Here is a 24736-nt window from a genome sequence, read left to right as displayed (position 1 = left end):
CAATATCACCTTAGGGGCTCGGTAGTAAAGATCATGGTTCATGAATATATTTTGTAAATTTCCTACTGTAAATATATTTAAAAAATTATTTATCATTAGTGATATATGTTGCCATTTGGACAACTCTAAAGGCGATTTTCTCAATATTTTGATTTTTGCACCCTTAAATTTGAGATTTTTAAATAGTTGTATCTTGGCCAATATATACATTTATGTATCTTGGATATATACATTTTAACTGCAAAAATTCACACCGCCGCCAACTTCAGCTTCCAAAGTTTCCAGAAGTCATTCATTTACAATGGAAGTTGGCTTCTCTGAGCTGCAAGGAGTGTCAAATCCATCGGCGTCACGTTTTGAGTAACCAGAGCGCCAATCAGAAAGTTAAAATAAGCTCAACTTTATGGTAATGAGCTATGACGCAGTTCAGCGACGAACAGCGGCAAAACGCCAGGAACCAATCGGATAGTCTAAACGTTCTTCGCTGGCTGATTCCAGAGGAACATATGATGTAAACTTTCGTTCCTACCAAAATATTAGTTCCGAGAAAACAGACTTCAGAGCAGCCAAAGCGTCAAAAAGCTTCCCCGTACTTTTTTTTACAAGCGTCCTTGACCAGGCAGCCTGAGCTTCTTTGGAAGCCCAAGTCGGTGGCGGTGTGAACGTACAGTTATGCCTGATTTTGTGGTCCAGGGTCACATATTTCTTGATACAATGCAAAATCCTGAAATTCCTGAAATTTACTTTCTTGGGTATGTGAAATTTGTCTGGATCTAGAAAGTTAAAGTATTTTCTACTCCTAAAAATAAATGTGCTTAAAAACTTATTTACAGTGATATCATAAAAGAACCATTTATGGTTCCCAGAAGAAGCATATAGTGAAAAGTTCTTACAAGAACCATTTCTTTCATAGTCAAAAGAACCATTTTCACTACAAAGAACCTTTTGTAAAACAGTGTTAAATGTTATTTATAGAACCATTAAGCCCAAAATGGTTCTTCTATGCTATTGTGAAGCACATTAATAAGAAATAACCTGCCATCCAATAAACAGATGAAAAAATGCACTAAACGCAGTTTTATTCAATAATAAAATGGTTAGCATTAAAAGAAATCCAACTCCAAAGCTTGCATACATCTCGCAGAAGACAAAAATTTAAAAAAAGTTACGTTGAGGATAAGGTTTTGCATTTTGTGCAACAGATCGAATGTTTAGAGAAGAAATATCCTGTTTTAACACAAACAACCAAGCCACATTTTTAAAACTCCCGTAAGGCAGGCCCAAGATGGCACTTGTGTATGTGCACAGTGAGCATGTTTAGTTTTTGGTCTTTACTGTCCATTTTTGTTTATGGGTTCAGAGTTGATAAGAAAAGCACTGTGTCTCGAGTGTGTTGTGAAAGGACCCTGTAAATAGTCGAGAAGTGTTTAACGTGCAGCAAAAAAGATCTGGTTCTGCTGCTAAGACAGAGTTGGCAAGGTTTTGTGCTTTACAGCTCTGATCGCATTCCAATTCAATCTCAAATCTATCTACAACAATGGATATTAAAGCTATGTTTAATGGCAATGCCCATTATAGGCCATTTTGACTTCTGTGGAGAAGTTTTGACTTCACTTTTCTTCACAGGTGGCACCCATTGCACTTTTCACATCAATTCTGTATCGCACAATTAAATATTTACGTATTGCTTTACAGTCCACAGAATATTACACATTACTCCCTTTAAACAGTCCGACAGTTTTAATAATGCCTCAGCCGTTAATATTACAGCAAATTTCCTCCTTCCACTCTGTAAAATACGTAATTTTATATTGCATGTGTCCTTTTGGTACTTCCCCCATATAAGCGGCCCTTTCATTAAACGAAAACATTGTAGATGGAACCGAATGTCTCCGAGCACCCAAGTACCATTCGCGTGCTTTAACAGACTTGTAGTATATCACACATCGCAGGAGCCCTTTTAATATCGCCAATAAACAGCGGAACAGGCGTAGGGGGTCGGGGGTTACCCGGCGTATGCGCACGCAGCTGGTTTCACATTCAATCTCAAGGTGAAACACCGCCGAGGCCTTCACTGTCAAAGCAAGAAGCAAAGCAGAATACGGAGATGGAGAAATAGACTAGTGATGGGAGCGAGATAACACTGTGTGAAAATATCGATGGCTTTCTGAGATTGGAGGCCCGTGTTGTGGTTGGCCCCATTCAGGTCCTCTCTGATGACAGAAAAATGTCGCTGGAGAGAGGAGAAACTGCAGACTCGCACTTCCCTCTGACATACACGGGGAAAAATGTTTTGGCACCAGGACAACTATAAGTAGAAGTGATTTTGGAAAAGAAGAAAAACAGCAAGATGTGGCGGTCAAAACAGTCAAGGCAAAAGAAACTGCAGCGCTCAATTATAATGATAAAACCATTTTTTTATTTTGTATATGCTAGAACATGAATTGAGACAATTTGGAGATTACAAACATCAGGCTTTTTATCATTTCCTTTTCCAATAATGCAGATTTACACACTGTGTGATTTGAATCATAGATTTGAAGTTATGGAAGCAGTGGTTCTCAACTGAAATTGCCTCCAAATCCAAATTTTACATTGACCGTCAAGCAGTTTGAAATGTTTTACTACACAATATGTGATATACTATACAGTTTGTCGAGCAATAATTGAAATTGGTGACAATGACTGTGTACTTCAGGCTAAAGTGTCATATTTCAACCATTAATTTCACTTAAACTTCAATCTTTGACATGCACTGCAAAAAAAGTTGGTTCAACTTAAAAAAGTAAGTTACCTGGATGACCTAATTTTTTAAACAATTTAACTAATTAATTTTTTTTAATAATTTAACTTTTTATATACTAAAAAGTTGACACAACAATGTTTAAACAACTTTTTTGAGTCAGCAAATATTTTTAAGTTGATTGAACTCAAAACTTTAAAGAGATAGATTTACTCACCCTGAAGCCATGAGTTACATATTTCCATCCTTTTTCATATGAACACATATTAAGATATTTTTATAAATGTCCTTGCTCTTCCAAGGAGGCGCAATGATATTACCTAGTGCCCAAAAATAGTCCCTTGCTATTGAAAGATACTAAGGGGACTATTTTCGGCTGCTACGTAATATCGCCTCCTGCAGCCATATTACAGCAGCAAAGTCCTTGATTATTACGTCAGAATGAGAGTATAGTTACTAGACATATCTGCCTAGAAAATCGCACCTTTTAATTTTCCGTCGGTCTTAGTACACAATGTAACTACAGAAGAGTCAAGTTTTAAATAGGAAAAATATCGAAACTCTGGAAAACTGGTTATTTTTGAGCGTGATGCTTATGGTCTAATCAGATTCAATGGATTATGCTAAGCTATGCTAAAAGTGGTAGCGCCAGACCCGGAGATCAGCTGAATGGATTCCAAAACGGTTAGAATCAAATGTTTAACTCTAGAGGAGCTGGAAAATGAGCATATTTTCTAAAAAAGTGCAGTGTCCCTTTAAGGGTAATCGATGCGATTTTGTAAGAGAAATACACATATTTAAAACTTTACAAACGAAAATAACTAGCTTCCAATAACGCCGCCATCTTAGACCCCTCTGCATTCAGAAGAGAGTATCAGTGTAGTGTACGCACTTTTTGTAGTGACGTATGACAAATGCGGAGCGTTGTTTTGCTCCCCGCTCATATGAAAAAGGCAACTAGGTAACTTACTTTTTTAAGTTAAATCAACAAATATTTTTTCCAGTGTGGCCTTACTCAGTTAATATTAAAGTATAATATATTTCAACAGAATGTACTTTACATTATATAGTAAGCAGTGAATCACAACAAAATGCCTTTAGCTGCGTTTTTACTTCATTCAAATCTCATATTGTATAGTTTCCAGCACAAAAAGTGTAGTAGACAATTTAACGTCTTCATCTTCTTTTTTATAGTTTTATTCATGCTTTTTTGAATAACGACATAGAGTGTGTTCATGTTGGCATCCAATTTGGCTAGCTCTAATCAGAAACCAAATGTGATAAATTTGAGCCAAAATAGTGTTAAGTTGGATTCCACGCCTTTGATCTCAACAGCAAAAGATATGAAAAACATTTTCTCCTCCCTATAAAACGAATACGCTTGTATCTGCGTAACGCACTGAATTATTTGCATTTACTGTTGTTTTTTTTCCTATCAGAGCCCATTTTTGGGTCGTGACCCATCAGTTGAGAACTGCTGCATTAAAGAACGATTAAGGGGGACTAAATAACCCTGCAGATAATTCCTCCAAAACCCTGACTGTCGGTCAGCCAAGAGGCAAGCGGAGGCAGTAGAGATATTATGACTGACCGCTTAAAACACGCTTCAAGCTATCTGAAAATTCCAGAGATGAAAACCCACACAGTCCAGAGAGAGATACATAGATAGAGAGCGAGAGCACGGAAACATCAGCATCAAACAATATGAATCACTGACTACTATAGGGTTCCTGAGGTGACACCATCTGATCTCAGAGTGGATTTGTTGCATTTAAAATGCTTACAGGAAGTGAAATAAAAAGCTCTCAGCTTACCAAAAGAACAGTGGCGCTGAATCTAATTCTGTCTTTTCTAAGTATTGATCTCTTGCAGTTAGACTAAACATCTGTCTTTTTGATATCCTAGAAAACACTTTCACCCCTATGGGTATCCTGTAAACAACTTCTGTTAGAAGTTAGTAAGCCTTAATGATTTCAAGCACTGGTCCCAGATCAGTTTTGACATGTAAGGTTGACTTTGACCTTCAGGATTGGGTTAAGTTCAGGTTTAACAGTAAATTCTATCTCCCCCCGAAAAAGGCAGTGAAACGTAGGATACGTTTGAAGTAAAACACAGGCTTACTGTTTACACAGTATATACTGTATACTGCACACTAGCTTTTAAAATTAGTACTGTTGGCATTATTCAATAATGAACATTCCAACGGTAATATGCTACACTGTTATAGAAGAAATCTAGGACATAAAATGCAATTTTGTAAAACATTTGCCAAATCTGAAGATACATATCTGTATGTCAAGCAGTAGGTTAGGTGGTATACTGCACATTTTGGCAAATCATCTTAGTAAAAAAGACATACATAACATCTTGTTTACGGTTCACAGTATACATATTATGTACTGCAGTAAAAGGTTACACTAAAAATGGCCAAAAAATGGTGCCTGAAGCAGTACCTATTACAAATTTGGTACCAGTATGCACCTTTGAGGTACTAATATGCACTCTTTGGTACCAAAATGTACCTCTGAGGTACTAATATGAATTTTTTAGGTGCAAAAAAAAAGGGTACCGCCCCAAGTGGCAGCTAGGAACCATTTTTGACCATTTTGTAGGATGCTACCAAGCATAGCCATAATTGATGTTACTTCAAACACAGGGGTACAGAGGTAAATGTTTTTCACAAACACAGACGTGCACATGCACAAAGGAAGAGCTCTGAATCTTAAAGGAATAGTCTACTCATTTTCAATATTAAACCATGTTACTACCTTAACTAAGAATTGTTGACACATCCCTCTGTCATCTGTGTGCGTGCACGCAAGCGCCGGAGCGCGCTGCGACGCTTCGATGGCATTTAGCTTAGCCCCATTCATTCAATGGTATCAAACAGAGACAAAGCTAGAAGTGACCAAACACATCAACGTTTTTCCTATTTAAGACGAGTAGTTATACGAGCAAGTTTGGTGGTACAAAATAAAACGTAGCGCTTTTCTAAGCGGATTTAAAAGAGGAACTATATTTTATGGCTAAATGCCATCGAAGTGTCGCAGCGCGCTCCAGCGCCCACGTGCACGCACACAGACGACAGAGGGATGCACCAACAACTCCCAGCCAAGGCAACAACATAGTTCAACATTGAAAATGAGTAGACTATTCCTTTAAAGGTTTGAGTGTCATTTACTCGACTTGGTAAATAGGCAGTTTACTTATCAATACAAAAGAGTACTATGGCACTTCGAGTACACAGGTGGAGGAACCGATAAACATTTGCTACAGTTCATATTTAGCATAGATAAACAATTCGGTTTACTGGAAATGTACTGATGTCATTGATCTTGCTTTAGTTGTAATGATCTGGAACTGGGGATGTTTGTGGGAATTGCTCTTTTTTGGCACAGCCAATTAACTTTGCTGTTTGTGTGGAAAAACACAGTAAAACGTTTTTTTGGGGGGGGCACATTGATTTAATGCAGGTCACTTCTGAAATGCTCGCCGAATTATGGCGAAACTATGAATAATAATGTGACGATTGTTAGAAGGGTGGCTTTTCAACACAAGCCAAATCCACACAGTCCAATTAAGCTGTTTTGCAATGATGCGTGAAGAAGCATTGACGTCGCCCGCTGGATCCCATTCTCCATGCTGGTTTTGAAGTATAGTGCTTTTTATTGTTTTTCTAAACTGCTTATATTTAAAAAAAAGATCACAATAAAGGTGAATCTGTACTGTATTAAAGTCAAGTTTGACATTTTGTCACATTTCCAAAATGCAGTGTGAGAGAAAACAATGTTAGATTAAGTTGTCAATGCTAACTGCCAGAAATCATGTGTCAATGATTTATTATTAATACAAGATTAAATATTAAGAGCGATGGCCAAGTTTGAAAAAAGATGTTTTGAATACATGCTGCTGAATTTTCGGAAGGCAAACCATTCAGATGAAGAGAATTTTTACATTTTTTTAATTTTCATATTATTTTTTCTTATAAACTTAAAGGTGCCAAAGAATGCATTTAAATAATTTGTTAAATTGTTCTCTGATACCTATATAGAAAGTATGTGGCTTTATTAAGTACAAAAATGATCCAAAAACGGTTTTACATGTCTATTTACAACTCTAGGATTTGCCTTTAGAATAAAATGGTCTATTTTTACCTTAGGGTAATGAATAATAATATTGAGCTCTGCTCTGATTGGCTGTTTCACAGAGCAGCTCATTTCAGTAGCTCTCTCTCTCTGTGTGTGTGTGTGTGTGTGTGTGTGTGTGTGTAAACAGACCTTATATGTTTGAGCTTGTATCAGACTGAAAGATAATGAATTTGAGGAAAAATCATTTTCATTTTAGTGCAGCACGGTAGACACAATTCCGTCTTATTCGGGCGTCTAGTTCACGCGAATGGCGCAAACTGAGCATCTGGCGCGGTACGCTCTCACAAGCCCCTCCCACAAGAAGCAGATTTCGCCTCTGATGCCCGTCAAATGCTTGCTTTTATTAATGCATTCGGGCGTCTAGAGCGAAGTAGACGTGTGAATGCATTCGGGTGATTCTCACGAAACCATTGAAACACCACGGCACTAATGATTTTAGCTTTAAAATGTGTAATATAGTAACATTAAAAAGCATCAGAATTAACACAATACTGTGTTCTACCTTGCACAATGTGTGATTTCAACATAAGAATTTATAATTGTAAATTTTATCTCATTTTCTGCTGAAATTCTCATTACCGCAATGTGTCCGGCTGTGTTTGAACATGCGTTATGTTGTAATTTAATCAAATTAACACAAAAATATTAAGAAAAAAAATAAATGGATGTTTTGCTAGACTACTTTAGATGACAGAAAAAATATTTACTGAATATTCATGTATAATAATAATGAAGAAAAATTAGGTAAATGATGTCTCCATGCCTGATGTTCTCATCCTCCGCAACACTTTTTGAGAACAGTTTAAGCACACATACAGAATTTTAATAAAGTTTGATTTTGAGTGACCAAGCACATGGACCAGTTACTTCAAGATGGCCACCAAGTAAGATCATTTTTTTACAGTTAATTTGAAATATTGTCTTGTCAGAATGCTTACACGACATTTTGATTATCATTACCGCAACAGATGCTTATTAAATGTCAATTAAATTAATAGAAGCATAATACTTTGATTTTAAATGCATGTGCAGAATCTCCAAATTATGTTTTTTCAGGTTTGTCATGTCATTTTGAAAATATGTCAGTGTTGATGTTTTCTGACTGTTGCGGTAATGAGATTTTTTAGGACTAATTTTTTAAATTATGTTACAAAAAGTGTTAAATGATAAGTAAAAGTTTTTAAATTAATGTTCCCATTTACTCCAGACTTTGTTTTTCAAAGTCTGGTGGGAAAAAAGTAAATTTAAACAATTTTTACATTTTCATGCTTGACATTTTTAAAACCAAGTTTTCGTGAGAATCACCCATTCAGACTGTTTATGCGGCAAACTAGATGAGGTTTTGACGCCTCAAACGCGGCTGGTGTGAACGCAGCATAACGTCCGTAGTAAAACTTTAGCCTAAACCCTAGCATATAGCGCTAACTCTGCAGTTACAACTTTGTCACAGTTGGTGTTATGTTGAGATTGGCATGTTTTCCGGCAGCCTTTTTCATGAATGAGGTTTACAAAAGAATGAGGAAGCAATCGTGTTTGAGGCTCATGATATGTCATTACCATGTACAGAACTCTTATTATTCATCTATGCCTAGGAAAATACAGTTTTCCATTCTACGGCACCTTTAATATGTTTGATTTTTAGTTTAACATTTTTTAAATATGTAAAATGTAAGATGACATTTTATGGGCAGTTCATAGGGCCTCTGTATTTGTTTTTAATGTTACCAAAATTTTATGTTACCACAAAAAAAACCCTCTTCATTGTTCCATAGGTAATTTTTTCCCAAACGTGTTTAAAGCAGGAAGATCTAACGTGGGATCTCTTAAAGGGTCATCAGTTTTCCCATTCGGAATTTTTCCATTGCTCTGCAAAACACTTAGGGTCAGATTGCACACTGCAATATTCCTTTCCTTATTTTTATACATTTCCATTTACATCAAGGCACGTTGACAGGAAGGAAAAGCTGACAGAGTAATGACTGTGACAAGATGAAAAATGACAGACTTCAGAGCTTGCCGACGAAATAAACTTGAAAAACCAGCAAAGCCAGGGACAAGTAGCAACATTATGTGAAAAACCCTCAATTCTCCAAAAATCTGTAAACATTGGATACTTTTTCCGTTTTGAGTTCTTCAGGTAAGATTCAGTCTAGCAAACAGCAACAATAAATGTCATGAATTGTACGACTAATACAGCTTTCAGCCTAAATCTGCATTTCCACACATTCATTAAATACAGGCTACTCAACTTTTAACACAAACTATCTCTGCTCATTTTAAATAACTTAATTATCCTAAAACACACACAAAAACACACGCATGCAACAGCGGCTATTTCCTCCTTTCAATCAGTGCGAAACGGCCGTCATTTATAAAAACCCGGTTGGCCTATTGACCTGCTTGGCATCAAGTGCAAAGTACAGCGAGACCACACAAGGGTAACATTTGGCAGCGGTGCGCATTTTAATGCACCGTGGGTGGAAGAAAATCACAGCCAATATGTGATAAATACAGTGAAGGATTATTCACACACATAGCGGTGGGAAATGAAACCGATATTCCAGAGGCACAAAGGTGGACACCACAGGGAAAAACAGGAGACTTTTGCCATTGGGTCAGTCACTCATTGGTCCATTTTTTAAAATAATGGGGTGTAAACCAAAAAACAAGGCGGTATTTTGACCCAACCCAGAGGGCTCCATTAAAACATCTCAGCGGTGCACGTAGGGTGGCTGTAACAGTCTGATATGTGCAGTTTTTGTAATACTGAGGAATTTCCCATTAAAAATATGTTGAAGGACAAAAGGTTCAAAAAAGGAAGGCAAACTGGTATAGGGCAGAACTTTGGTTGGCAGTGTTGTGATTGGATATCAGAAAGAATAGGACCTACGTGGCCTATGGCAAAGTGAAGATGAAGTGTCAAGGTCTGCCCACCCAGGTGAAACTGCCCACCCCGTTGCCCGTGCGGAGAGAGTGCGACCTCAAAGGTCAAATGTCAAAGGTCATTGCTCATTTATCATCTGTGACCCGCTTTGACCTTTAAGGCTGTGAGTGATCATGGCATTGGTTTTCTACTTCCTGGGTCAGCGACTCTCCCTTTTCATATCCTGGGATGTAGGGTGGGAGTCCGGATGAACGCTGAAATGTGTCGTCGGATGCGGTAGGTATTTTTTTGTGGTTTCAAAAATGAGGTCATAACAGGCAGTGTCCTTGTCCAGTCAGAAGCCAGAGAAGCAGCAACTGGAGGATGACCATGGATACCATAGGTGGAATCAGACCCGATGCCCCGCCACAATCTGCCCCATGTTCCTGTTGGCAGGACATTGGCAAGTCAGTGGGAAACTAATGATTTGTTCTTGTCATGTTGGAAATACTGTAATATTAGGTTGTTTTTGTAAAACTTGTGATTGCGATTCCTAATTTCCCACTTATCTATTTTGATGTCACATTAAAGAGGCAATCTGTTACTTTTTTGGTTTAAAAAAGCAGTGTGTGAAACTGTCTCCTTACCTTACCTTGATTCCTAATGGTAAGCTTATAATAATTAATAATTTAAGCTGTCATTTTCGTAGGAAGTGTCAATTCAATGTTGTTTAACTCATTCCCCGCCAGCCATTTTTTTAAAAGTTACCCGCCAGATTTTTTGTGATTTTCACAAAATTCCTTTCAGGAAGATTTTCTTTTATATATAAACATACAAATATATCAAATGAACGAACGGACCCTCTGCTTTCAAACAAACAAAACGGGGGAAAACAATGGTTTATCCTACCTTCATTTGTTCTCTTTTTATAACCTCTCAAATATGGGTAGGTTTCTTTAAAAATACCAAATTTTGAGCAAAAAGCTGAAATAATTGCATTTTTGAAAAGTTTAAAATTAATTAAATTAGTTTTTGCTTCAGTTTTTTATAAATTGGGTAAGAGCGCCATCTAATAGATAAAACTCATCAGGGAAGCGTCATTGGCAGGGAAACTTTTTTCTTAATTGACGAGATAACTCGTCAATAGCGGGGAAAGACTTAATGTAAATATGTAAAGTAACTTGCAATTTTATGTTTCAAACAGTGATGGCAGTAGAGGGGCCAAAACAAATGCAGATTGCAGCATTAAACAACCAAAAACAGCTTCAATTGTTATTCTTACGCTGCGCACACACGAAAAACAAAGCATCTAGATTATTTGCGGTATTTAACTTTGCGTCATGCAAATTTTCTGCATGAGTTGAATATTTTCAACTTGTGCAGATGTCGTTTGAGGCAAATAGTATGTGATCCCGGCAATTGTGCCCGCCAAAGTTGTGTCTTTGTATCTACTCGAGCAAATAGTTAAATTTTCAAGCTTTTGGTGTGGACACAGCATTAGACAGGGAGCAACCACAACACATAAAACCACTGTGTACAGTATTTCAGACATGACGTGCCAAGAAACAAATTTTTGACAAAAGGTTGTTTTGTGTAAAGTTTTGTTCTTTTACCACTGAATTACATTGAATATATCTTTGATGCATTAAAGGAATACTTCACTTTCTTAAAAAAAATCCTGATTTAACACACCCCCACATCATCCAAAATGTTGATATCTTTTTTTTTGTTCAGTCGAAAAGAAATTCCAGAAACATTCCAGGATTTTTCTCAATTTAATAGACTTTATTATACCTCAACAATTTACAGTCTCAATGCAGTCCAAAAGTGCAGCCTCAACGCACCTCTAAATAACCAAATCGTTTTGTATTTTCGGCAAGAAAAAAGTACTTTCAAACCACAACTTCCTGTCCCGCACCAGCCGCATGATGCGCCAGCACGACCACCGTAATGCGTAAGCATGTCGAAAGGTCACGCATGACGTACGCAAAACTACCGTCCCAGTTCTTACAAGTGTGGAGAAAGAGGACCGTTCCGACGTTGTTGTATGTGGAATGATACTAATTAATGTCTTTGTGTCAGATTATTGTTTAAAATGGGAATGGTAACATTTGTGACGCGTGACCTTTTGACGTGCTTGCGCATTACGTAAGGTCGCGCTGGCGCATCACACGGCCGGTGCAAGACGAGAAGTCGCGGTCCAAAAGTAAAAAAATTATTCCCAAAATTGTACATCTTTCCCTAGAAAAGACCCTTATGCCTGGTTGGGATCGTTTAGAGTCCTTTAAAGTTGAAAACTGCATTGAAACTCTAAACTGTTGGGGTCCAATAAAGTCTATGAAATTGAGAAAAGTCCTGGAATGTTTTCCTCAAAAAAACGTAATTTCTTCTCGACTGAACAAAGAAAGGCATCAACATTTTGGATAACATGGGGGTGAGTAAAAGATTGGGATTTTTTTTAAGAAAGTGGAGTAATCCTTTAAGTAAAACTATGCATTATGTTGTTGCCCATTGATAATGAGTTGATAGATAGTTGGTAAGTTAGTCAGCGAAAATTACATTTACTGCAACATAAAGCAACCAGATAAGCTACTTACAGTAGTTAATCTTGTGTAAAATTAAAGTAAAAAATGTTAATGCATAAGAGGAAAAGAAATATACGAAGAGGGCAGAGAGAGAGAAACAGAGATTAGAGAAATGAATTTTTGCATTGTTTTAGCAATTAATTTACTAAATTAAACAATTAAATTTTGGGGTGGTTTGGTATATGTATGTTAACAATGCCTCTTGTGTACCTGGTTAAACAGGACTGTGAATAAATCTGCTGCATTTTGTGTTGCACTACTGCACTGATAAATGCAGCAACTGTTTAGTGAATTAGAAAGTGAGAGAGCGAGAGAGCGAGAGAGAGAGAGAGAGAGAGAGAGAGAGAGAGAGAGAGAGAAAGATGGACTGACCCGAGATAGCACATGAAAACTGGCAGCAGTAACATGAGCAGAGAGGAGAGCAGTGGAGAGCCTGCATTTCTCCTACAAACGGCCTCATCCTAGCATACATTACACAGCCAAATACACAGCAGGAGAGAGAGAGAGATAGAGAGAGAACAGAAAGGAAGAGTCATGCAGAAAAATGCTTGACATTCAGCAGTGAGAAGTTTAAGTCGAACATACAGTAAAATGCTTAAACCAAAGGGCGTTAACAAGTAAAAGGACAGAAAGCATTAAAACAGATATGTGTGTAGACAGAGTTACATAACACGGCCAAAAGTAAATGGACACCTGTGAATGTGCACTAAACGTAACCACTGACATTAACAGCTTCCACTTTTCTGGAAAGACTTTCTGCAAGATATTTGAAGGATTTGCTTCAACAGAGACACCAAAGCATCACTAAGATGGGGCATTGATGCTGGATTCATCCCAAAAGTGTTCAATGGGGTTCAGGTCTGGGTTTGTGCAGGCCAGTCAAGGTCTTACCAGACTCAATAAATCATCTCTTTATCGGGCTCTCTTTGTGCACATTGTCATATCCGAGCTGAAAAGACCCTATTGTACTAAAAATGTTTGTCTAAGGAGATTGCATGGCTGCATGCTTGATTTTACGCACCTGTTGGTAACAACCGTAGCTAAAATAGCAAAACCTGTTAATTATTAGGGGGTTTCCATATACTTCGGCCATGTACTGTACTGTATGTCTGACTGAGATTAGAAGCTACACAAAGATCTATCACACAGAGACACATACAAGGCTTTATTTTTACATTGATTATGACTGAAAGTGTCAGAAATACTCGTGATGGTCTCAGTTTGGTAGATCTCAGCAGATTAAGCAAGAAAACAGAATATAGCAGTATGTGAGATTTAGGTATGAAGCAATTTAGTCATGCTGTTGAAGATGATTGGCGGACTTACGCTTGCGTTATCATCAAAGCACTTTTCTGGACCCTTTCGGTGCCGTGGGTTCAGGGCTATCTTACAGGGATCTGGACCCGGAGATGTGGGTTTAGGTTCAGGAGAAATCAACGAAACCATTCAGACTTATGCATTGTGCATTCAGTCAGTCGTGCATTAAACACGCCACACACGTTTCGGGATTTAGATCAGCAGAACGTTTTCAGATTTTGATTTATGATTTTGTTAAAAGGATTTTAAATTAACCGTATGAACGAAATTAGGGATGCACCGATATGGAAATTTTGGCCGATACCGATACCCGATAACTCTTTATATTTGGGGGCCGATAACCGATATATATATATATATATATAGGCCGATAAATATTAATTATTTTCACAATGAAAAACTCCCAGACAGCGGACATCTTGTCTTTGAGCTAGACTAGCATACTCTTCTTAAGCACGCAACATGTGTCATCTTCGTGCTATGTCACAGAAAGCACCAATCAAAACTCCACATGGCCAGCAATGAGCAAGTGAAGTGGTTCAACAAACCAAAATAATCCATCATGTATCGCCTTTCATTTATCGACCTAATTTTGCTATCAGACCGATAACCGATAATATTACAAATAAGCAGTTATCGGCCGATAACGATATGTTGGCCGATATATCGTGCATCCCTAATCGAAATGTTAAACTTGATTGAAAGGGTGTGTGCACAATTCAATAACTTGTTAGAGTATTATAAAGTAAATTGTTAAACGTTTATTGTGTATGCAAATATTAAACATTTAGCGCATTAGTACATCTATAAAGGATACATGGCTTCTCCTCTTGCGAAAACACGGGTTCTTTGCACATCATACAACTCTTCTGTGCATCAGCAACAATGAGGACCAGATTCGTCTTTGGAAGTTTTTCGGCAATAAACTGCCTGTAGACAGAAAGGCAAAAAATTATTATATAAAGATTTCACAACATAATAATTTTAAACAAGGAGTAGAAATCAAAACTATCGGTACCTTTAGATCAGTGGTTCTCAAACTGGGGTCCGGGGCCCCCAGGGGGGCCGCAAGATGGTGCCAGGGGGGCCCCAGTTTTATGACATTTCATAAAATACATTCATTTATCATGAATTCTGTGTAATTAAACCTAATAAAAATAAGGCTACTAACCAACAGCACTACTTTGTATAACTTAATATGTTTTGTTTAATTAAAAAGTACATTTTAGAACAGTTTTTGTCATAATTTTCTTTGGGGGGCCGCAAAGAATGCACCGTACACAAAGGGGGCCGCACGCGGAAAAAGTTTGAGAACCACTGCTTTAGATGTTAGTAATTGAATTTCGCTATCGGCACAAATATTTTGTATAGGTGCATTCCTAGTATAAACTAAATATAACATGTTGGTGTGGTGTCGACATTTTTGTTTTGTGTTTGACAGGTTATGCATTATGCAACTAAAAAAAAAAACTAAATTGCTATATGTCAGATATATTAGAAGTGATGACATGTATTTCCATTTGTTTTGTAGTTTTAATAGAATTTTTTTTTCCGTTAATCTCTGGGGGTAAAATCAACCACCACAAAAGTCCCCAAATGGAAATGACAGTTAGTAGTTTCCTTGTTTCTCTAGTTCAGTGGTTCTCAAACTTTTTCAGCATGCGGCCCCCCTTGTGTACGGTGCATTCTTTTGCGGCCCCCCGAAAGAAAATTTATGACAAAAACAGTTCTAAAATGTAATATTTTAATTAAACAAAACATATTCAATTATACCTAGTAGCGCTGTTGGTTAGTTGGTTTATTATTTTTAGGTTTAATTACACAGAATTCATGATAAATGAATGTATTTTATAAAATGTCATAAAACTGGGGCCCCCCTGGCACCATCTCACAGACCCCCTGGGGGCCCCGGACCCCAGTTTGAGAACCACTGCTCTAGTTTACATTAGCTCCTATTAATAATGGCTACTGTTTATTTACATCTCTCACCTGGAGCAGTTAAAGCATTCAACAAATCCATTAAAGCTTGTCCCATTGTCTTTGAAGAAATACTGCGTCTGCTCTGTAATGCAACTCTCCTTAGATGAGATTTCAGACTGCTTGTCATCCGCTGTGTGCAAAACACAAGTAAAATTCAATGTTGCATGTTCAAAATAAACCACAGTGCCAAAACCACACTGTCTTGAGAGATTAAATCTTTCCTCAAAATCTGTGCTGAATACAATTCCCTGTTTTTTGGGATTATAAGCAGCCCAATTTACAGGTTTGTAGGTGAAAGGAGACATATTTGCATTGAAAAGAACAAAATAAAAAAAACCCTACTTCAGCATATTTAGGATTTTGGACTGAATTATTCTGCACAAAATAGGCACATTTGTTTTTTGATTTAGTGCCTAAAGGCCCTTACTGAACATGCAAGCACTCACTGATACAGTGATGATACAAAGCTTCCCAAAATATACAGTACGTGGCCAAAATGTACATTCTGTTCCCATCATATTTATTGTCTGTGACATTTTGAAATAATCCAGTGAATATGCGACCAAGCTTTACACATGAATGAAATCAGTCTGACGGTGAACCCGCCAATAAGACAAAAATATGTGAAATCTCCAGACGACAATAGCATAATCTTTATTTCACGGCGATTCATCGAGCTCTTACCTGCCTCAAGGAAACTGGGAAATGTTAGGCTGACAAACAACTGCTGCAACATTGACCTGAATAAACAAAACAAATAATGATGGATATATCACAGAAAATCATATGACACATTATGCTAAATGACATGCTGTTGGTACACTCACCAGGCGGCCGCAGATGCCCACCAACCAATGTTCAAGATATTAGCTATGGTGGGCTAAAAGACACAGAAAATGAATTAAACCAAGATTGTCAATGTTAATTTAGATTTATTATTCATCAACATATTTTTATGAAGTCTACATAAGAAAGAACGGAATTCTTTAGAGAATGGAGGCCTGTGAATATGAGGGTGCAAAATTTTAAATATTGAGAAATTTGCCTTTAAAGTTATCCAAATGTTCTTAGCAACACACATTATTAATCATAATTATTTTTTTATACATTTATGGTAGGAAATTTACAAAATATCTTCATGGTATATAATCTTAATATCCTAATGATTTTTGGCATTAAAAAATTTATCTATTATACCTGTGCGCCTTATGACTGGTTTTATGGTCCAGGGTCACATATGGACTTTTATTTATTAAGCGTCTGATTTAAGAAAGTAGAGCAATTCCATGGAAATTTTAACCTTGCCATGAACACGTTTTTACCAAAAGTTTTTAACCATACACTGTGAAAAGATGGATCAACTTAAAAAAAAATACTTCAATTAGTAATTAGTAAGTACCCCCCCAAACAAAGTGAAAAATACATTAAAGGGGACATTTCACAAGACTTTTATTATAATATTATAACATGTTAAAATTGACACTTTGTAGGTGTGAGCAAAAATGTGCCTTGTTTGGGTGTGTCCTTTTAAATGCAAATGAGCTGATCTCTGCACAAAATGGCAGTGCCATGATTGGATAGTGCAGATTAAGGGGCGGAATTATCCCCTTCTGACATCACAAAGTGAGCCAAATTTTAATTACTTGTTAATTTAAATAGAGTTAATAGAAGCAATGGGGACCCAATTATAGCACTTAAACATGGAAAAAGTCAGATTTTCATGATTGAAACAACTCTATTTTTTATTTTACCATTTGAAGTAATTTTGATTCAACTTATCAAACTTTTTACAGAGTACCGATATTGCAGATCTGGTGGCTTAAGTACCCACGCAAGGTCTCTTTTTAAAGGACAAGTTTGGTATTTTACACTTAAAGCCCTGTTTTCAGATTGTTTATGATTAAATAGAACGGTTTTGACTGAAATTTCGACATATGATGCTGCCCCGAGAATTTTCGGGTGTTTGTTGTTTCACCTCCCACCTCTACAATGGTTGTATAGGTGCACTGGAACAATCCTTCCTAAAATGCATTAAACTTTCGTTTACAAACACATGAAACTCACCGAGTGGTCAGGGGTGTTCACTGATATGCTCACACAAAAATCGCTGCAAAAGATGCTTTCCAACAGGCGTTTTAGCATTCGTTGTAAACTTTTGGACCTATTTTTCCAAACGCATCACAGCCGTACATTCTTCCGTTGAGAGCTTGAATAAAAGACACTCCAGCCCAGTTGGTGCCGATTAATCCACCTTTGCCAATTGCAAGAATACAAACAACATTCCCGAGGCGGAGTAATACTGTACCTCACAGCACATCTAATACAAGTCAATGGAGTTGGAAAAAAACTACGATAAAACCTGTTGGAGTGCGTATTTTGCGGCGATTTTTGTGTGGGCGTGTCAGTGAACACCCCTGACAAATCTGTGATTTGTAAATGAAAGTTTAATGCATTTTAGGAGGGATTGTTCCAGTGCACCTGTGCATCCATTGTGGAGGTGGGAGGTGATACACCCGAAAATTCTCGGGCCAGCATCATATGTTGAAATTTCAGTCAAAACTGTTCTATTTCATCATAAACAATCTGAAAGGGCTTTAAGTGTAAAATACAGAACTTGTCCTTTAAGGTTTTTTAAGCAGTTTTAGACCTTATTCAACCATGTTAATTCCAATGCACACACACACAAAAAAAAATAATATTTTATGTTATTTGAAGAGCGGTCCTTTCTCCATTTGTTGGATATTACTGCTTCTGGTTTGTGAAATTTTAATTCACAGAATTCCTAAGTATGTTGTCAACCAAAAACTAAAATAGAAGACACATGTATAGACTGATATTTTTTCTGATGTCTGGACTTTATCATCAGGGGTTTAGGAAAATATAAACAGATGGTTTGATATATTGGTAATAATTATATTTTCTGAGAATTTATATTTTAAGTTTTGACTGAAAATGTCACATAATGCTGGAATTGCTCAGTAATGTCTTTGGTGCTTTTTATGCAAATATATGCAATTAATTTAAAAACAGTACTTCAATTACCTATAGGCCTATAGCCTATAAGCATTTTATCCAAAGGGCTTGCACAAAATTATGTCTACATTTTATTAAATGAAAAAAACGCTGATTTATTTATTAAATAATAATCTCTTAATAATCATCAATAAATATGAATTAATTAAACACTATTAATCGCATATAATATAAATATCTGAATAACATACACAACATCTCCTCAGGCTTAGAAACTCATTATTCTCTCAAACATTCTTTTGTAAGGTACATATATCCGGAGCAGAGGAGCACCAAAACATCCTGATTTGTATTGGCAGCGGACCCCGTTCAGCCTTGCCAGATAGAAGGGATGCAGTGCCAAACAATACGGGAGATATTAAGGGGAAGCTCTGCAGATGCAAGCATAAATCTACAAACATGGTTAAAAACGTTGCGCACGCTGCTCCGGTAAGCACGACAGAGGAAGCATCTCTTCGTGATGATTCACGCTTGACTCTGTTTGAAGGGATTTAGTCATCGTGTTCAACAAAACTGAAGTCACAAGGATCACAGAAAGTGTCGTGAGGCTGGCTTATCAGGTTGTTGTGAAACGATAATTCTCAACCACAACACTCTCTCTCTGTGCTTGACTAAGCATTAATGTGTTAAAAAACATGCTGAGTATGCACATTTCTAATGACTTATGACAGAGATAATAAAACTGTGGTGACAGACAATACCAGTTTACTTACATTTATGCATTTGGCAGACACTTCAAAAAGTAACCCATGGTCCATTTAAGTTATGTAGGTTTGTACGTGCATTGCGTTCCCTGAGAACTGCACATGCGCTTGAGAACATGATGCACTACAAGATGAGCTACAGCAACTTAAAGGGATAGTTCACCCCAAAATTTGGTCATTATTTACACACCTTCATGTTGTTACAAACCTGTATGAATTTCTTTGTTCACAAAGGAATATATTTCAAGGAATGTTTCTAACCAATCTGATAAGAAGCCCCATTGACATCCAAAGTAGAAAAATAAAATATATGGAAGTCAATGGGGGTTCTGATCGGTTCTGAACTATCCCTTTAACATACCTCCACTAGAAATGCTTGACTTAAAAATGATAGAGCTTAAAGGGACATTTCACTTTTTTTGAAAATATGCTCATTTTCCAGCTCCCCTAGAGTTAAACATTTGATTTTTACCGTTTTGGAAATCATTCAGCTGATCTCAGAGTCTGGCGCTAGCACTTTTAGCATAGCTTAGCATAATCCATTGAATCTGATTAGACCATTAGCATCACGCTAAAAAATAACCAAAGAGTTGATATTTTTCCTATTTAAACTTGACTCTTCTGTAGTTACATCGTGTTCTAAGACCGACGGAAAATTAAAAGTTGTGATTTTCTAAGCAGATATGGTTAGGAACTATACTCTCATTTTGGTGTAATAATCAAGGACTTTGCTGCCGTAACATGGCTGCAGGAGGCGTAGTGATATTTTGCACTGGCCGAAAATAGTCCCCTTGGTTACTTTCAATAGCAGGGAACTATTTTCTGGAGCTGGAAAATGCTAAGCTATGCTAAAAGTAGTACCGCCAGACCCGGAAATCAGCTGAATGGATTCCAAAACGGTAAAAAACAAATGTTTAACTCTAGGGGAGCTGGAAAATGAGCATATTTTCAAAAAAAGTGGAGTGTAGCTTTAACTTGTAATGAACATACATGATTAAATTCAAGATAATTTAATGAAATCAAATGAAACTTACCACATAGACTGATCTGAGACCAGCGGCGGCTTTCGTTTCTTTTACGGGATCGCAGAGAGCCTGATAGTCAAATGTTTTGATGACGGAGAACAGCGATCCATTCATCAGATTTCTCATCAGGCCAGGATCAACCATACCGAAAAACTCTCCAATCTAAAAACATACATTATACACAAACATTAAAATAGATATCAACAGTACTGTGAAACATATAGATTTCTTATTATATATATATATATATATATATATATATATATATATATATATATATATAAATACATAAAAAGCTTCCCTGGATGTTTCCAAAGAGATATAGCTGTGCTTTGTCAGATTTAGTTAACTTCTGGGAACAATTTTGTCCCTAAAGTCTATCAAAGGAAACCCACTTAAGAAGCTTTTAATCCAAGCGTAAAGCAGAATGGCTTTGTCATGCACCATTGCAAAATATAACATAGCCATAATTTTATAAAATGACCCATAAACCATCATTTTAAAAACGCGACATTTCACAGGCACAGACTGTGTAAATTCACCAGTAAAATTAAATTTGAAAAGGATCTTCTTGTTTTCAATTAAAAATGAAATGCTTATTTAATAGGCATTTGGTCTACAGATGTCCCGGGATGAGCTACATGCAATAGCAAATCAAATAAAGCCCTGAATACACATGTGCTTACTGTATGTCTTCTAGTTAGTTATGTCTTCAGTTCAGTAGACCATAGATCAGTTTTAGGACACATTACCTACTGTACATCTACTTTATATGAATCACTGTAAACTGGAGTTTAATGGAAAATGTTACTGCTCAGTGGATGCTCTTTCATAGCTCAGGTGATTTGATAAAGTTCTCAGTTATGTTTTATTTAAAGTCACAATAAATTAAAATATAGTGGTATTTTTAACAAATGACTTGTAAGCTTCATTATTATAACAATGTGACCTCATAATAAAAAAATGCTAATCTCCTCATTTCAGAAGCCGTTTCCCTCGGATATACATCACAGCGGGGAAAATAAGACAATCACTTTGCTTCATTGTGACCTTAAGTATCAACTTAGTCTTAGATGTTATTTCTAAAATTGCTTATAATGAGGCATAAAACAAATTAGGCAATTGTTAAAATGCATTAAAAGCATGGAGCTGTAATGTAATGTATAAAGACTGTAATGTATCATCTAAAAGATGTAAAATAATCTGGATTTGTTTTTGATGAGAAATGTTCAAGTTCATATTGAAATCTTCAATAATGTTAATTTTTGATTGCAGGCGGGGTAAATATGAGCTCAGTTTGTGACATCATTAACATCTTTTTTTAAAACGCTAATATAGACATTTGTGAGATTTCTGGGTCTTAGTATTAGGATCTGAGACAACCCAGAACTATGCAAAAGTTTCCATTTGCTAACCGTTTCATCCAACGCAATCTCTTGGCAATTTGTACTGGATGCATTTTATGAGGTGGCTAATTTGTGTTAATTTGCACAACCACACTTGTACGTTATTGTACGATTTACTTTCGCTCCTGTAACGTTGGGGTTAGGGGTGGGGTTTCATTATTGTTTTATGAATGTTTTAGCAGTAACAACAAAAACCAACGGCTTTTGTAGACCAAACGTAACTTCTGATAAACTTCCGCAAAGAAACAATAACACCAGAGTCCTTTTAGACTAGTTTAAAGGTGCAGTATGTAATTTTTTGAAGGATCTTTTCACAGAAATGCAAAATAATATACAAAACTATATTATCAGGGGTGTATAAAGACCTTTCATAATGAACCGTTATGTGTTTATTACCTTCAAATGAGACGTTTTTATCTACATACACAGAGGGTCCCCTTACATGGAAGCCGCCATTTTGTGCAGCCATGTTTCTACAGAAGCTCTTAACAGACAAACTTTTTTACTAAGTTGTCTCCAACGATGACATGTTTGTCCGGTTGCGGCTACCCTAGCTTCTCTATGTGTTTAAAAAGCAAGAGGTGAGCAGTGGACTGTGCCGTTGGTTGCAATTCCCAACCTCACCACTAGATGCCGCTAAAATTTACACACTGCACCTTTAATTTTGATAACAAACAAAAAATAAATGGCAAAATTATACATTAGTTTAAATCATAGCTAAAGCGTATCAAAAACTACCCTGAGCAAACATTAACGTTACAATGTTAACTACAGATCGGCTACCTACTGTAACCTCCCTTCACATAGATCGTCGTCTCCTCTCATCTTTAGGAAACCAAAATATGTCTTATTTTCAACAAAGTATTTGTTTCGAGAGTTCAGTTTATCCACTAGCCAGACATTTAAACAAACAGATTCACTTTGTACAAATTTATAGAAATTAGCCACTTGTAAAATACGGTACTTACGAATTCCTGTGAGATCAGGATGTTTAATCTAGAAATATCTACTGTATGGTAAAAAAAATCAAATATTTCCTCAAGGGACATTTTGGCCATTTCCACCACTGAAGAGAAATATTTGAGATTTTATAGAGGTCTCATCTGGATCATTTTCTATCTTATGGAGTAAAAAAAAAGTTTAAATGGCTTGAACTGATAAAAAGGTTGAGAGAACTTAACCCTATAAAATGCAAATATAATAATAAAAAAAAAACTTACACTTTCTAAATTTACTGGTCACAGATTCTGTATAGGCCCTTACTGTATATCACAACATATAATTTCATAACAGGTTTGAAACATGTATTTTTCACCAGTACTATCAATAGTGTTCATGCAATGTTTAAAGACTGAGGAACCAACCGCATTCATGGAAGGCCAATAGGTTCTGTCCTAATCTTATTAGGACAGCCTACTGCAGTACATTATCATAATTTAAACCAAAGAGCGAGCTGTCTGTGAGCCCAGAAAATCTCTGAGGTGTTATATTGACTGTGAGTGCGTGGTGCGAGAACAAAAAAACGCCCCTGTTCTGGTTACTGTTAAGAACACACACAGCTTAGCTTCCAGCTTTGTATTAGACGCAAAAATGTACGAGCGTGTGCGCTCGAGACTATAAGTCAGTCCAAAGGCAGTATAAATCCTGAAGCGTACAAAACGCCCGGCGTTCCTCGTGTAATAACAGCGGTAATGAATGTGCGGTCTGCCCGTCGGACCCGGTTGACCCCAGGAGAGTCTGCCCAATAGACGGTATTTAGGGCAGGATCGGTCCCCGAGGCTTCAGCCCTGCTGCCAAACACTTCGGCCGTGATTTATCCTGCACACACTCCGCTCTGATTGGTTTCCCTCGCTGAGCTTAACTTTAAACATTTACTCTGCCGCTGCTGTCGGCGGGGCGCGGGTGGCCGATCTCCAGGGGTCAGAAGGGGGTAATATGGAATAGAAGTATAACAAAGAGGTTCTGATTGGGTGAAAGAGAGGCCCACCTTACTGATGTACTCGTCCTGATTGGCCATGATGAGAAAGCCGCCGTCGTCCAGAAGAACACAATCCAGATTCTTTGAGAAGAAAGGAGAGAATGATAAATGGGTAGTTCACACATAAAAAGTCCACAGATGTCAACGTCAAAAGTTTAGCTTTAAATTAATATGAATTTACAACATGTGGCCAAAAGTATGTGGACACACAAATGACCACGCCTAGATCTGTCAAAACCATTGGCGTTATAGCATGTTGGACCTCTCTAACATCTTCTAAACTTCTAAACTAAGTTTAAGGCTAGCTGCAGTCGAACAGCTCAGACACTGATGTCCCTGTTTTTTAATGCTGTATATTTGCCAGGTATATACACACACATATACATACAGTCGTAGCCAAAAGTGATGTCCAATAAGGTAAATTTGCTTTTAATTCTGCCTCAGGTTAGATTAAAGAGCACCTATTATGCTGCATTCACAACAAACGCGAATAGAGCGTCTGGCGCTAATGATTTCAATGTTAAGTCAATGTAAAGATGCGTTTACGCGCGTCTGGAGGTCAAAGACACGTGAACTAGAACTACACGCGTGAATCACGTGAAATCGTGTCTGATGCCCGAGTTGAAAAATTTGAACTTTGGCGTCAATTCGAGCCACGTTAACCAATCAGGGGCCTGCTTGCTGCTGTGGCGGCAGTCAAGCCGGAGTCACTTATTCAACATGGAGTAACGACTCATATTGTCAGTGAGTTATATGACACGGGTTCATATTTCTATAGAGACAGGAAATAATTAAACTCGCCAAACTGAGAACAACTGAGACAATCGCTTAGCACTTGCCCCTCCCACAAGAAGCGGATTTCGCCTCGGACGCGCATCAATTTCACTTAAAACACTTACTTTTTACGCGTGTCTATTTCGCTCTAGACACGCAAATGCATTCAAAATGTTCAAA

At 37.1% G+C, this 24736-nt stretch overlaps 1 protein-coding gene across 2 annotated transcripts in view; it reads right to left on the bottom strand.

Annotated features, from left to right (window-relative positions):
• Positions 1 to 8664: 8664 nt before the first annotated feature.
• The window catches only part of cacna2d1a (calcium channel, voltage-dependent, alpha 2/delta subunit 1a), an 83655-nt gene continuing 67583 nt past the window's right edge, over positions 8665 to 24736 (bottom strand). For both annotated transcript variants that reach the window (XM_073867788.1, XM_073867797.1), the window contains exons 31-38: positions 23792 to 23863; positions 20408 to 20560; positions 16464 to 16516; positions 16321 to 16376; positions 15646 to 15766; positions 14477 to 14586; positions 13666 to 13751; positions 8665 to 10200 (exon numbers count right to left, since the gene is read on the bottom strand). In XM_073867788.1, coding sequence (XP_073723889.1) covers positions 10084 to 10200; positions 13666 to 13751; positions 14477 to 14586; positions 15646 to 15766; positions 16321 to 16376; positions 16464 to 16516; positions 20408 to 20560; positions 23792 to 23863 — 768 coding nt within the window. In that variant the 3' untranslated portion in view covers positions 8665 to 10083. The remainder of the gene's footprint in view (positions 10201 to 13665; positions 13752 to 14476; positions 14587 to 15645; positions 15767 to 16320; positions 16377 to 16463; positions 16517 to 20407; positions 20561 to 23791; positions 23864 to 24736) is intronic.

The sequence above is a fragment of the Misgurnus anguillicaudatus genome, chromosome 1 (assembly GCF_027580225.2).
Source record: "Misgurnus anguillicaudatus chromosome 1, ASM2758022v2, whole genome shotgun sequence".
Lineage (NCBI taxonomy): Eukaryota > Metazoa > Chordata > Actinopteri > Cypriniformes > Cobitidae > Misgurnus > Misgurnus anguillicaudatus.
The sequence above is the reverse complement of the archived record's forward strand: the minus strand, read 5'-3'. Positions and strand labels throughout refer to the sequence as shown.